The sequence below is a fragment of the Macrobrachium rosenbergii genome, chromosome 2 (assembly GCF_040412425.1).
Source record: "Macrobrachium rosenbergii isolate ZJJX-2024 chromosome 2, ASM4041242v1, whole genome shotgun sequence".
NCBI lineage: Eukaryota > Metazoa > Arthropoda > Malacostraca > Decapoda > Palaemonidae > Macrobrachium > Macrobrachium rosenbergii.
The window spans coordinates 16,289,425-16,305,248 of NC_089742.1; the positions used below are offsets into that span (position 1 = coordinate 16,289,425).

At 35.6% G+C, this 15,824-nt stretch overlaps 1 protein-coding gene across 2 annotated transcripts; it reads right to left on the minus strand.

Annotated features, from left to right (window-relative positions):
- Positions 1-472: 472 nt before the first annotated feature.
- On the minus strand, positions 473-13,092 carry LOC136843858 (uncharacterized). 2 transcript variants are annotated; one of them, XM_067112708.1, is made up of 4 exons: positions 12,386-13,092; positions 2,849-2,904; positions 2,121-2,250; positions 473-1,031 (listed from the first exon to the last, which is right to left on the minus strand). In XM_067112708.1, the coding sequence occupies exons 1-4, from the start codon at positions 12,396-12,398 to the stop codon at positions 703-705; spliced, it is 528 nt and encodes a 175-aa protein (XP_066968809.1). In that variant the 5' UTR covers positions 12,399-13,092; the 3' UTR covers positions 473-702. The 2 variants fall into 2 exon arrangements, with proteins under 2 accessions (XP_066968809.1, XP_066968803.1); XM_067112702.1 differs by lacking the exon at positions 12,386-13,092 and adding an exon at positions 7,573-7,702.
- Between the last annotated feature and the right edge of the window lie 2,732 nt (positions 13,093-15,824).

Consider the following 15,824-nt stretch of genomic DNA (forward strand, 5'->3'; position numbering starts at 1 on the left):
CCTAGATATCAACATTTCCTCCCTATTGTCTTGTACTGTGTTTTGACTAAAATGCAAATCCATAACTACCTGGCTCTTGTTACCTTGGGTGATGTGGTTTACGTTTAGTCATCAACTAGGTTCTGTCTACTGTATAATGAAGGCAATTTATAACCATTTTGGTTATCTTTTTTTACTATAAAATTCTTCTTTATCCTCTAATTTACATACAAAATGTTTTTCTGACATCAATACTTTTTGGACTTTCATGGTAAAACGGAAAAGCGGCAACCTGAAGAAGTGGTGATACCTCCATCTGTGTACTTAGATTTTAAAGCCCAAGTGCTTATGTAATCATCATCTCTTATTTATATTGCAGGTTAAAGGAGAATAAAAATCAGGAATTCTAATCTTAGCCACTAAACTTTGATCGACAGGCGCTGTGAAATTGTTACCGACACAAAAGGAATAAAGGAATGAATGATGCAATTCATTACCACATTCAACATTTATATAAAAATTACTAACAAAAATGAATATATATAAATGTTCACTTAATTACATAATTTCAGTCAGAAGTCATAGAATTCTGTTAAAAGTCTTTTAGCCACTTACAACTAAGAATTCAGTCAGCATAGCGAAAAAAGACTCTATGAGAATATAAAAACAACGTGGATCTTTTGACAGTCACAATTAAGTGACTAACGAAAATTGCGTTGGAATTCACTTTTTGCTAAACAACTCATCATAGGAGGGAGGGTGTTCATCGGTCTTATTGTTCAGGGGTGGAGCAGAGGGCATACTGCTAGCACTGTGTGACACTATATGAGTTGGTAAGCCGAAGTTGTCCGTAAAGAAAAGCGAATGTCGGTAACTGTAACCCAGATCCTGTCCACTGTATTCACTGGAAGAGGTCCAGTTGGGATTCTGTGGCTGCTGGTCGACTGGAACCCGGGGCTGAGTCTCGACCACCCCGGCGGAAATCGACGGAATGTCGTTGTAATCTGAACACGCCCGGTTGGATATGATGACAGCAGTTGCCATTGAAAGTGCTGGAAATAATAATAATAATAATAATAATAATAATAATAATAATAATAATAATAATAATAATAATAATAATAAATTTCAAAGTTCTACCGATGGAATGTAAGTCAGGTATAGTGGAACCGTCATCATTGGGTTTCTGACAAAATAATTTCAAATTCAGGTAAACATAATTATATCATTTTTATCATGTCCTCATAATGCAATCTGTTTCATGAGTTCAGGCACAAATAAAATTATCAAATTTATGAAAATAAACAAAGATAAAAACATGAATAAAAAGGAGTCTAAAGGCTAGACTTCGTGCTTAATAAAAATATGGAACGCATTGGGTTTCTGAAAAAAAAGTAAAAGAGAAAAAATACATTTAAGTAAATATGAATATCATGTTCTCATAATACAGTCCTTTTCATGAGTTTAGGTACAAAATTATAATAGTTTATAATACTAGTCTAGCTTTTCGAGTTCTTAACTACTTGTAACTAAGGTTAAGATAACGTTTATGTAATGTTTTCTACCTTATTGCAACAAAACTTTATAAAACCATAAACTCTACAGACTACACCAATACCTCAAAGAATGCATAAGCCATGCCTAACCTCATCAAACTAAATAATTCTAAACCCACTGAAAGCAAGTTTGTGACTCACTGTAGGTAACTACTCTTCTTAGGTGCAATAATTATCTCTTTCGCGGTTACCATCGTCTATATGATTCCTCTGTAATCCATAAAGAATGACACACAAAGGATGCATCTAAATTACAACATAAAACAAGTCATAAAACACACGTGAGTAACTGATCCCACAGTCATCACAAACAGGTCGAATGGAAGTTTAAGACTTATTGATAATGCTAACTTGTGCTTCATATGATTATCCTGTATTGGCCAAAGGATCTTTCACCACATAAGGTCGTTGACCTGTTTTCAACCTTTTCGTGATATGTATGCGATAATCTTCCGGCGTGTGTTGAAGACATGTTTCACCGTAGTGTGGCGCACCCTAATGCTTAGTCTCTGAGGATTCAAGTAGTTCTTTGTGCAAACGAGTGTCAAAACCTTCCTCTGAAAGAATTAATTCTTTTCTCCTAACCTCCCAGAAGGATGAGTATGAGTCCTCCAAGGCCGCTGATTCCAAAGATCGCCGAAACGATGCCAGCCATCATCAGCAGGCTCCCGAAACCACCAATTATTATGGCCTTTTTCCTTGTTCTGTTCCTGTGCTGAAAAAGAAAAGGAAAGTTATTATATATTCTCAATGTAAAAATAGTGAAATGGTAATAACAACAATGAAAACTAACAAAAGCCTAAGGCTTCAAAACATCTTTTGGTCAAAGACATTTAAGGAGACACTGAGCAGAATGTATTTATTTAAATTTCGAATTTACTCGAAATTGTACGCATGTGCATGCAAAATGTCGATGTGATAAAAGGAGCTGGATGAACTGCGGTCATGAACAATTTAGACAAACATTCAGTGGAAATAAAGTAGCCCTGGAAAAGTTTGCAAATGTCAGTGTACGTAGCAATAACTTTCACTAAAATCCACAGGGAAGGTGTATTTAAAAACTGAGCAAAAAAAACCTTGATGCACTGAGAAAAAATAATTTTTCTCTTTCAAAATGCCAGTCAAACACAACTAAAGTTATGAACCTGGGATTCACTGAAGGCATAATACTTACTATGAGTGACTGAAAACTGAACTGAGCAAAAAAAAAAACCTTGATGTATTGAGAAAACATATAATTTTTCTTTTTCAAAATGCCAGTCAAACACAAGTAAAGTTATGAACCTGGGATTCACTGAAGGCATAATACTTACTATAAGTGACTGAAAACTGCTCTGCATGTGACCCGGCGAGTGGGAATCCAAATTCTCTGCAAGGAAGAGTTCAAGACAAGGTTAGCATCTTAAGCAACAAACGCAAGGACACGTGCGTACCGCACACGCATAAGCATGCACAAGCATAAATATATATATTTATATGAATAAATAGATAGATGTATGTATATATTTATATATATATATATATATATATATATATATATATATATATATATATATATATACATATATATATATCTTCTTCTTCGTTTAACGTGCTTTTATACCCATTTTTATATGGGGTATATTGTGCCTTCTTTATTGGGGTATATAACCTCGACCGGCTGCCCTGCCTGACATCGTGACCCCGATATTTTCATGTTAAAACAGCCCTCCCTTTCTTCCATCAAGGAGAAGGGTAGTCCACAGAAGACGTAAGATGTCTGTTATGTTTTTAGAAGATGTCGGAGTGGCTTTGTTTATGTGTGTATCTGCAACATCCATTTGCTTTCAGAGACCTATCCGTTGATTACATACGTAATCCCGGGATGTCTCAGATAGCAAAAATGGATTGCCTCGCCTATATATATATATATATATATATATATTTATATATATATATATATATATATATATATACACATATATATGTATATATATATATATATATATATATATATATATATATATATATATATATATATATATATATATATATATATATATATATATACACACACATATATATATATATATATATATATATATATATATATATATATATATATATATATATATATATATATATATATATATACAAATTTTTTTCTATTAATGGGTGTCTTAAGAGGCTAATTTTCCGTGCATATACTAACCATTTTTGAAATAATTCCTTAGCTCTTTGATCCCCTCTGGCCTGACTGCAACCTACAAACTCCCTAATGGGTGGCTTCAGAGAAAAAGATCTAAATAGTCGCAGCCACTACAGCGTTCACCCCATTTTCAAAAGACTTCCGCATCGTGACATGGGAAACTCATAAGTAACAGGTTTACCCCCTACAGATTCCAAGCCACTCACCTCTTTTTTCCCCATGATTAGTCATTGAGCTTGAATATTAAGAAATGCATTCGAACAGTATATTCTGATACCCTTGTTAATTAAGTTTTGTTTCACTCACTTTGTTACACCCCTGTCCTGACTCCTCCTAACACTTAGGAATTATACATTGTCCATTGTCTCCATCCGACCAGTCCACCTCATAAAACTCGTTCGTTTTTATTAGCCTTTTTTTTTTCTTTTCGTAATTTTACCTTTATCTATCACCGTTTCACTTCTCATTCCTCAACGAATGATACGTTGCACGTCAATATATTCATCTTTTTCCTTTCTATTTGCAATCAGCATTCACACTACCTTTCGTTTAAAGTAAAATTTTCTTCGTTATCCCTTTCCATTCTTCACCCTGAGCTTTTATCGACATCTCACATTTCTTCAAAAACCTTTGTCTACCACACACCTGTTTTGTGATCACCAACGTAAAACCATCTTCCTTGACTTGTCACACACAAGGTCAACACTTAATCGGCTACACAGCACAAATAGTGGATGAAGTATTAACTTGCCGTTTCTCAAGTTACTGGTTCAAATATCCAATGAGAAAGATATTTTTAGTGCTTATTTTCACGCAAGACTCCTTGCTTAAAATGCATCCCACCATTTATTACAGATACCTCAATTCTTATAAAAATAATTTTATTCTCCTACTCCACCACTCAAAACAACATTCATTTCTGAAACTTTCTGATTTTTATAATTTTCATAAAAATTCACCGGCAAAACATTGATTTTCAACTGTCCCCTCTTATAGTTTTCGCAAACTCACCGGTCTCTGCAGTCTTTCTTATCTATCACTAATGAATTATATCATCTGCCGACTTACCTGCATTTGATAATCGTATTTCCTTTTCGTATCCCTCAAATTTGCACCTATACCTGCAGTCCTTTCCTTACTTCAGTTATCAGTCTATCCATACAAACGTAAAACAGCCTTAAACACTCACTTGCATTCCACATAAATCGCTCTCACGCCTACCTATTTTAACACAAGCATTGCTCCCCAAAAAACTATGGCATTCGCCAAGTTTCATCAGTACCTTAACCACAGCTCCGTCAAAATAATCGTACGCTTTTTTGCAGATTCACGAGTGTCCTTTACAACTACTCATTCTGCTTTTTAGTTTTCTGTAAAAGAAAACTATTGTGCCGTCTTTGTCTGTCCGTCCGCACTTTATTCTGTCCGCCCTCAGATCTCAAAAAACTACTGAGGCTAGAGAGCTGCAAATTGGTACGTTGATCATCCACCCTCCAGTCATCAAACATAACAAATTGCAGCTCTTTAGCCTCAGTAGTTTTTATTTAATTTAAGGTTCAATTAAGCCATAATCGTGCTTTTAGCAACGATATAGGATAGGCCACCACCGGCCCGTGGTTAAAGTTTCATGGGCCGCGGCTCATACAGCATTTAACCGAGACCACCGAAAGATAGATCTGTTTTCGGTGACCTTGGTTATACGCTGTAGGAGCTGTACAGAAAACTTAATTGTGCCTAAGAACCTTCGGCGCATTTTTTACTTGTTTAACTTTGATCCGATTTTTTTGTTTAAATCTGAATTATACCCTATCACTTTTTTCGACATCCATCAGGTTTTCTCAATCAAAACCATACTATACCATACAATTCGCATATGTACTACCAATAGGATCTAAAAGTCCAGCACTTATTCCTTTTAAACAGAACAAATATCATTCATTTAATCCATAATGTTTGAGTCCCTTCTAGACATACCATACACATATAGGTTATCCATTCACTTATGATATCACCACAGCATCAAAGTATTTCACCTGAAATTCCTTCCCATATATATATATATATATATATATATATATATATATATATATATATATATATATATATATATATATATATATATATATATGTATATATATATATATATATATATATATATATATATATATATATATATATATATATGTGTGTGTGTGTGTGTGAATTTAATGGTAAGACATCAACATTATTTGAATGCCTTTACAGAAAATGAAATTAATTTCATCACTTTCAGATATTTAAAGTAAACGCTTGTTGATTTACCTAAAACATTCTACCATGTACGATCTAAAACTCGGTGAATTATTGCGTGGTATGTCACTTCTTTTTTTTTTATATAGAAAATTCTTCTAGGTGCTGTTAGAGAGAGAGAGAGAGAGAGAGAGGAGAGAGAGAGAGAGAGAGAGAGAGAGAGAGAGAGGATGGCAACTCATTAAATGCTTATGAAATCTAATGACTGAGTCTTATAACCTGTCGACAAAGGGGCGGTTTCCTAACGCACGTGGCATACCACCGTAACTCCACAGAAAAGTTGATGTGGTAACCTGTATCTTTCTTTACTTCCTGCCAGCCAGATTCTCTCATGAACTCTGCCAAATTTCTTCTAAAAATAAGACAGTGAACAGCATTCTTCTAAACGTTTTCATTCTTTAAAGGCAATTTGAGGTATTGCAGGTGATAAGTTGTGCAGTTATAAATATGGGTTAACAACATTCGTTTTAACATCAAGAAACATTATAAGATAGATTAGCACCACTATAAAGTATTCTTGAACAGCAACTGAAGGGACAGACTAAATTTTTAACAGAATGGGTAAAAAGACATTAAATAGGCGAATCCATGTCTTCTCGGATAGTACACCTCGATAGTTTTACACATGATAGTTTTATATAATTTAAAATATTGAACCATAAATAACACTTTAATGCCGAATTAATTTTACCTTGGGATAAGGAAATTGTATATAATAATTCCTTTTATCCCGATCAGGATTAGAAACAATGCCTTCTGGAGTTAGAGGAGGCTGGCTATGACGATAAACTCTCGGCAATCAGTGACGGGAGGATTATTATGTCCAGGTTCCTTTGTGTTTAAATTAGTACGAAGGTTGTTTGTGGCCTGATACTTGAAAATAAGCACACACACAAGTATATATACACATACATATATATAGTATATATGTGTGTGTATGTATATATATATATACACACATATGTATGTATACTATAAGTATATATATATTATGATTTTATACTAAATGAAAACTGAAGTAAACCAAAGCAACTGGGATATTTAATTTAATGCTATATTACACACACATTATACTCTAAGTATATATATATATATTATGATTTTATACTAAATGACCTGGGATATTTAATTTAATGCTATTTCACATTTCCTCTCGATATTTTATGACCCAGCCACTCCAAACAACGCGTCAATGTGGACATTTCCGTATTGTTCCTAGCTATAAACAAAGAACAAAAAAAAAAAAGATATGCCATTGTGTCACCACTGACATGAACACTCAGCACTTAAAGACCTTCGTCTCTTTGTTTTCATAAACTGCAGGAAGCTTGCACTACTCCGGTGCCAGCGTGAGTAGAGGCGAAATGGCTCTGGCACTGAACCCCACGTCTACCTGTTCCCCCGTACCTCTTTACAGCAGCAAAGTCGTGACGTAATGGTTGTTGAGAGTGGACCACTTTCTCACTCACTTTCACTCTTTACTTCCACTGTAATGACTAATACATCCTCTCCAGCAGGCAGGTACTGCCATACTTAAGTGAAACATACAACGATACTCACCAGAACTTTCACTACGAGACGAGTAAGAAGACATTTCAGAGAGCGCAATGTTTTAATCTAACACTGAGGAGGAGAGCTAGCAGCCAGCCACTACTTTACCCATGCGCAAATGCCCGCCAACTTGCAGGGCGATTGTTGACTCTCTTGTATTTGTTTTGTTTTCAAGTGCAAAGCTGTTGCATCATCTTATGTCATGCTTACGTTGAAGCAGTAGACTATTCGTTCTATTACCTAGGTATAGTTCTACGAGCAAAGATAATAAAGCCCATTAATTCTAGATTAATTATCTTTTTTTTTTACAAACTACAAAGTGACATTATAACTCAACCCTCTGAAACTATCGGATTAGGTAAAGTTTAGATGAACGTCATAGTGAGGTGTATCCAAAAAACCTGGATGCGTAATGTTGAGTGAATGAACTTTCCGAGAATCAAGTTTATTAGCAGTTACGCTTAATATTTTTCCCTTTTTTTTTTTTTTTTTAAGATGGATGATGGATTGTCTATTCCAGTTAGTGTGAAAATATAAATTTATATATATATATATATATATATATATATATATATTACGATTATATATATTCCGTTAGACATAACTCTACATATAAATATAAATATATATATATATATATATATATATATATATATATATATATATATATATATATATATATATATATATATATATATATATATATATATATATATATATATATAACTACGACGAAGTTGAAGTCCAGTTATACGATTGTTATAAGCTTGCATTAATCAGCATCAAAACAGGAGAAGTTGGGAGAATGAACGCTTCTAATGTTCAGTAGACGAAGGCTCAAAGGACCCGGTGTATGAGTGTATAGGAAGAAAAGGAAGATTGCTGAATGCTGCTGGGCCGTAGGTGGAACAACCATTATTCCTGAATTCCGTCATTATCTCACACTGCTCCCATAGTGGGGTAATGCAGTCAGTGCACCTCACGTGTTGCACTTTAGGCACTAGTGAAGGGTATTTGCAGCATCCCTTCAGCTCCTAGTTGCACGCCCTTTTTAGTTTTCTGTAAGAGAAAACTATTGTGCCGCCTTTGTCTGTCCGTCCGCCCTCAGATCCTAAAAACTACTGAAGCTAGAGGGCTGCAAATTGGTATGTTGATCATCCCTACTTCATTCATCAAACATACCAAATTGCAGCCCTCTAGCCTCAGTAGTTTATATTTTATTTACGGTTAAAGTTAGCCATAATCATGCATCTGGCAACGATATACGACAGGCCACCACCGGGCAGTGGTTAAAGATTCATGGTCCGCGGCTCAAACAGCATTATACCGAGACCACCAAAAGATAGATCTATTTTCGTTGGCCTTGATTATGCACTCTACAGAAAACTCGATTGCGATAAAGAAACTTCGGCGCATTTTTTACTTGTTATCTTTTTACTTTACCCCCCATTCCCGTTTTCTGAAATCTTGCAATTATACTTCTCTAACTATTACTTTCTAGTCAGATGTGGGGGTTTCTTCCAGTTCCACATTTAGATCCTGATACTTTATCTCCAGTTTGCTGTCCAGCCACTTCAACTTCCCCTTTTGCGTTGTCTCAAGCGCTGAATGGCCGAAAGTATCCCAGTGTTTGACCTCGCAGCCTTAGCTCTATAGAACTGAATTAATTAAAACCTCACAGATAGTGACATAGTGATGGGCATTCTCTGAAAATTAGTTTTTATATAAAACTGAAAAAGATGAAGAAAGAATGTTATGACGTTACTGGTGTAAGGCAGAAGAGTGTTGAAATATTGCATTATACCGCTTACGTAAAGATATATCAAAGTAAAGCGGTCGGGGCAGGATATATCCATCGTGATTGTATTGGTAATTTCTAGGGCGGAAAAGAAAGTATAGAGCTTGATTTTTTCGTTTGCAGTGAATACATCAACCTACATTCCTTTCAGGATACTATGTTCTGCACATGCGCGTTCACGGACATGAATACATATAAAACAGGAACGGTGCTGCTGCGGAAATTTCTTGCCATTTTCTAAAAGAATAACAAATGTTGGGTAAATCGTAATTTTAAGAACAATGGCAAATCATTAGCTTATACAGTATACTGTATTTTCAGATTACTGTTTATCCGGAATACAGTAAAAACTGATCTTTTCCATTTCTTCATATATTTTTTTTAATACCTGAGTACCGCATGACTTTTGTCTAGTAATCATTAGGGTGGAAAAGGTGCGTATAATATCAGAGCCAATGCCATTCACTGGGTTGTCTGTTGTTGTGTTGTACTTGATAAGGTTTGGGCAATAAAGTGTTTCTCTTCGTGTAAACTTTCTTGTCCCCGAACTTCAGTATAACTCGACAAAGGTTACAAGTCCCCTTAATGGAAATATACTACTTGATCGTTATATTCTAGCAACAGTTATGATATTATATTGTGATTATGACGCTGCAAGAGAGAGAGAGAGAGAGAGAGAGAGAGAGAGAGAGAGAGAGAGAGAGAGAGAGAGGGGGGGAAACAAAATCCAAGTAGGCTACTGTGTGTTCTCATTAACCCAACGGCCTAACCAATATTCTAACGGTAAATTCGTCGTTGGTGAGTGTACCGAGACGTCGAACTAGAATGCAGAACGGTTCATTCCGTGCTACAGCTGAATCTGTTATCTTTTTTGGTGCAGTCAACGACGCTAATAAACCAGTTTATATATATAAATGCAATAGCATGTTTTATTGTTGATCTGAATTCACAGACCAACTTTTATGAACTAGCTGGCTGAAATTACCTGAGAACGTATTGTGGGTGAGAGAGTCAAGTTCAGTGTTGGGTGACATTCAATGTCTTCCCTGAATAGAAAAAAAAGTATCCTTCGTTGTGGTTGATTGGTTGGCTTAGATAAGGCTGCATTCTGTAGCACAGTCCCTGGCCCAAAGGCGACTTGTGAATGGGGTTGAGATGTTGAAGGTCAATAAGTGGTCTGGTGTGCATCTCTGGACTCGGATCGCACCAACAAAGATATAATTGGCTAACAGTATGTAATTTACACAATTTATTTTAAACAGAAAGCTTCAGGAAACAGAACAGAACATAAAACATATGAAATTTAAGAAAAGACATTAAAAAATATCTGGATCTCCTGTGAGCAAGGCTCCACAGATGATCAGGTTCCCACGACATAAACACCGTCACGTCCGCTTAGCTTCGAAGAGATTGAATCTCTTTCGATTACTCAAGAGGAGATTAGATATCAGATTAAATGACATTTATCAGAGTGCGTTAATGAGCGACATTCGTGAGTATAACGGTCTGAATAATGACGGTTTATGATATTATTGTCACCATTATAATCTTCATCATTGTTTTTATCAATCATCAGCACAGCTGCCATTATGTTATTTTTATTGTGATTTTAGTTTTTCTTGTTACTAACCAACTGATTTTACTAAGAGTGTGCAAATGTAAGATCATTTCGATCTATCAGTCCGTGTACAGACATACATACCGTACATATATACACACAAACATATATATATATATATATATATATATATATATATATATATATATATATATATATAGATATATATATATATATATATATATATATATATATATATATATATATATATATATATATATATATATATACATATATAAATACACACATATACACACACAATATATATATATATATATATATATATATATATATATATATATATATATATATATATATATATATATATATATATTCACGTTTGTGTGTGTTTACGTGTTACGTGTGTTAATCCAACACCTGGAAGAGAGAAAAATTGAAAATTTCCGGGAAAGAAGCCTATATGAAACTAATGAAACTACCGCTAATCTAGGTAAGGTTTACTTTCTGTGCGAAACAGACTGACAACAATTTTCGTGAAACATAAACAGGAAAACACGAAAATATTAATGAAAGACAGCTAACTAGATAAGACAAAAACATCTCATTCTGGAAGAGATGAGTGCGTCAACTAAAATTATATTTGAGGTTTCTTTTTTGTGAAGCGTAAAGCGTTTTTAAGTATTTTGTCATTGAATGGAATAAGTAATTATGGCTAAACAGTCATCCGCGTTCACACACACACACACGCACACACACACACAATTACGCACATGAAAGGGCTTTCCATATGAAACGATTCGAGACACAATAAGTTCAAGGAAACTGGAAACGCATACATGCACACAGTATATATATATATAAATATATATATATATACATATATATATATATATATATATATATATATATATATATATATATATATATATATATATATATATATACACACACTCACACACACACACACACACACACACACACACATATATATATATATATATATATATATATATATATATATATATAGTATATATATATACAGTATATAATGTGTGTATGTATACGTTTCCTTGAACTTATTGTTTCCTGAATCGTTTCATTTGGCAAGCTATTTTTTGTGCGTAATTGTGTTTGCGTGTGTGTATGTTCGTATGCGTGCGCGCAAGCACTGCAATACCGACCGTGATAATAAGAGCATAACAACTTCATTGACCTTCGATGGGCCGACGGCATTAGTTTCACTTCAGAGCCAAACAAAAGAATGGAACAGGATGAGCAAACTATCACGCGACTGTGAAGAATCATCGCTGACGTGTCCGGAAGAAGAAGATAAAAAAAAAAAGTAAACTTCGAAACTCATCGTTACGATGCAAGTGAAGAATTTTTTCATTTCCAGAATGAATCATCTATAGAATAAAAAAAATAATGAGACAAGTTACACTTACGATATCGATACATGTTGATTTAGGAGTGCCTTCCCGAACACAAATATGACGAAATACTCATGTTGTGGTTTCCCCACGAGCCACTAGCTGCTCCCTCGCCCCGTCATGCTATCACGATTTCACTTTGCGAGGAAGGAGTTTTCATTTCATTTCCAACACTGATTTTTAACACTGGAACACGTTAATGAAATATTATCTTCACTGAGCTTTGATGCACTTTGTGATACTTTGCCTGAACTTTGAAACTTACGTCACCTATTAGAAAAAACGGTTTGGCAGCCCAGGAAGAGCGAGGTGTTTTCCTATAACATCGCACCACTCCTAGAACTTTATCATTTCTGTATGATTTTCCTTTGCTGTTTATCTAAAAGCTTTAGTCAGAGAATCCTCGTTAGAACGCCAGATATTCACTAATGTGGAGAGCACGTAACAAATGTCAAAGAACCACAATCACTGACGTTTGCAGAGACAGAAAACGAAGTTGTGGACACCTCTCGGCCGCTAAGCTGCTCTGTGAGGAGCCGAGCTGGTACACGGTCTAGCTGGCAGTAAAAGGTTGGGGGCGGCAGTGTGTTCGCTGGAGGATGCTGCTTTCACAGAGCGTGGAGACCGCGATTGAGAGACCCTACGAACCTGGTACCGATGCTCCTCCGCCTAACTCGGTTCCCTTCGGTGCCAGTTATCTCGAGACGAGTTTACAGTTACCATCACCTCCTTACACTCCCCACCCCCACCCACCTCGACCCAGCAGCCGGGTGAGAGTTTTGCCTGGGTTTCACTGTATTCTCATCCATCGTAATATTTAAGCAAAGTTAGCATGGAGCCACAAAATTTGATGGGTGTTTCATGTGGAGGCTGGAAATATACTGATCTCAGTTGGCAACTTCGAGTAGAAGTTAGCGAACTTAAAAAAAAAAAAAAAAAAAAATTATATTAGCTGCACTGTTAAATTATAGGGAACCACTTTAGGTGTTAAAAAAGAACAAAGATGATGCCTTTAATGATTTTCTGTAGAAAGACCACTTTTTGCTATGGGTATATGTACTTAATATCATAAGGATCTGCTCTAAAGCGAGTATTTACAAAAAAAATCTAATGCGGAGATTACCTATAAACCGAAATCATAGTAAGCAAGAAAGAATAGGTAGGGGAAAACCTATTTAAAGAATTTATTACTGAAAGAATTGTTAAGGAAAAATTGTCTAAATGCCTGTGAAGATCAGTCACAAGAATTTATATATAGAAGAGATCTTCCACATTTAGAAACGCATAAAGGCTATTAAATTACTGCGCCATGTTCCACAGAATAAAGTATTCTTTTATAATGTCAAAACAGTAACCTACTGAAGGGTAGAAGTGATAATATATGAGTTGAAATAACGCAGAGAAACAAAGAGACATAAATATAGTAAAAAAACGCACCAAAATATTTTTAGGACACACTATGAAAACTATAGTGCTTAAGAAAGCGAGATCATTCAAAAACGGTGAGAAGTCATATTATGCTTGTGTACATAAAAAAAAAAAAAAAAACTATGTAGCATAAGCATAATTAGTATTCTAATTATCATCGCTTGAAAATGTAGTGAAAATAATGACCCCACTATAATAAAAAAAAAACTGAAAAAATAACCCCACTGAAAATAACACAAAGCATTAGAAATAACGTAAATTGTCTTGTCCGTAATAATTCATTGCATAAAAAGCTTTGGTGACAAAATACCAGTGTTTCTATTCTTGACCTTTGATTCCGTATTGTTTGACCTCCCAGAGGTGAGAGTATTCCTTTACAATTTGAATCAATGTAAACAATAAACGTTGACACTGGACACTGAGTGGCTGGGTGTTCCACTGGATCAATTACATTCTTATGTTACAGTTTTCATATCTAGTGCAGCAGATAATTGCATATTTCATAAGAATCGTTCAGATAGTGAAACAAGCATGAAATTTTGCACAAGTGCTCTTTAAAGTTCCCTCTATCAGAAAAGGGCGCTGGCCACGCAAAAAATTTAATATGGCGGCCAAATTCCAAGATGGCGGCCAGTATCGACAGATTTTGGCTAATTTTTCACTAGAATGGCATGTATTTGTTTTTAGCAATATGGTAAAAGCTCTTCCATACTATTTCTTGTGAATATTATGTTTCTGTAGCTTCCCAGTACAGTTTACCTTTAAATATGGGGGCTATATGGCTGCCAAGAAAAGGTAGAAACAATAATTATAATGAGAAATAATGCCCGTTCAACAATTATCGTTTTAAGCATGGATCTTGGTTTCTGTGGTTTTAGATCCTAATGAGGCCATCTCTTTCGAATAACTCATCAATTTTGAAGGAAAATTAATAAATGTAAAAGAGTGTATGTCTGCACACAACCAGGGCACACTGGTGACATCACTGCTGTGTAACTCAGCATGGGGTTCAGTGCCAGCTAATCCAGCTTTACTAATCCTGTAGTCTTAGACTAGTAGTTGTAGTATAGTTTAGTTTAGTGTCCCAAATGCTTTCTAACAGCCCCAGACCAGCTATAGTTAGATAGCCGCACCTGAATAGACAGGATGTGCCAGCGCAGCGGAGAGCCGAGCCAAGGGTATGGGGGCTGTACATGATGGTTCATGTACTTACCCGGATGGTGTACAGATCACACGGGACTTAAATGGCACTGGATGAATGATCGGGCTAGGTGTAGGGAGACCGAACCTAGTTGAATCCCATACAGGAATGTGTGCTTTGTTTAAGGTGGTAAAAGGATAACCTCGGCCTTAATCAAAAGTGAAATCATGGCAGAATGTGATGCCAATCCAATATTGAGCAGTAGAAAAACAAACTGAGTTTGTGTTGACTTTGTCAGAAGGACAAAAGAGGTGAGCACTTGACATCACCTCCAAGTCATCATGTCCTAGACCATGATGGGTACACAATGCTGGCAAGGAACATTCCCATGTTCAGTGAAATTAATGAAATGCCACTGATAATGGATCCAGCAAGGCTGGATGAAGGTGATGGCATAGAGGCCACTCTCAGGAAAAATGCAGCAAAATACCATGTGAACTGTCGCTTGTTGTTTAACAACACTAAACTGGACCGTGCAAGAAAGCGACAATCCAATGACCAGACCAGCAACACTGAGACTAGTCGTGCAAAACTGCGCCGAACCAGTCATGACAATGAAGTTTGCATTTTCTGTGAGAAAGTGGCACCTGCATCTGATCTCAGACAGGCTAGTACTAAGGGCCTTGACTTGAAATTGCGTGAATGTGCAGAGATACTTTAGTGATGGCAAGCTCCTTGCTAAGTTGACTGGTGGGGATGTCATTGCACAGGAGTTTAAGTATCACCATGCCTGTCTTTGTGCCCTCTACAACAGAAAAGGTCCTACCTGAGGAGCCTTGAGAAAGACCAAGGTAGCACTGAGTCAGAATCAGATGTGTATCCACT

Bases quoted from the DNA above. Each gene is read 5' to 3' on its own strand.
- LOC136843858 (XM_067112702.1), bottom strand. From the start codon at position 7,606: ATGTCTTCTTACTCGTCTCGTAGTGAAAGTTCTG. The intron at 2,905-7,572 runs GTGAGTATCGTT...TCTTCCTTGCAG, and splicing joins GTCTCGTAGTGAAAGTTCTG to AGAATTTGGATTCCCACTCG. The intron at 1,032-2,120 runs GTTAGGAGAAAA...TATTATTTCCAG, and splicing joins CATACTCATCCTTCTGGGAG to CACTTTCAATGGCAACTGCT.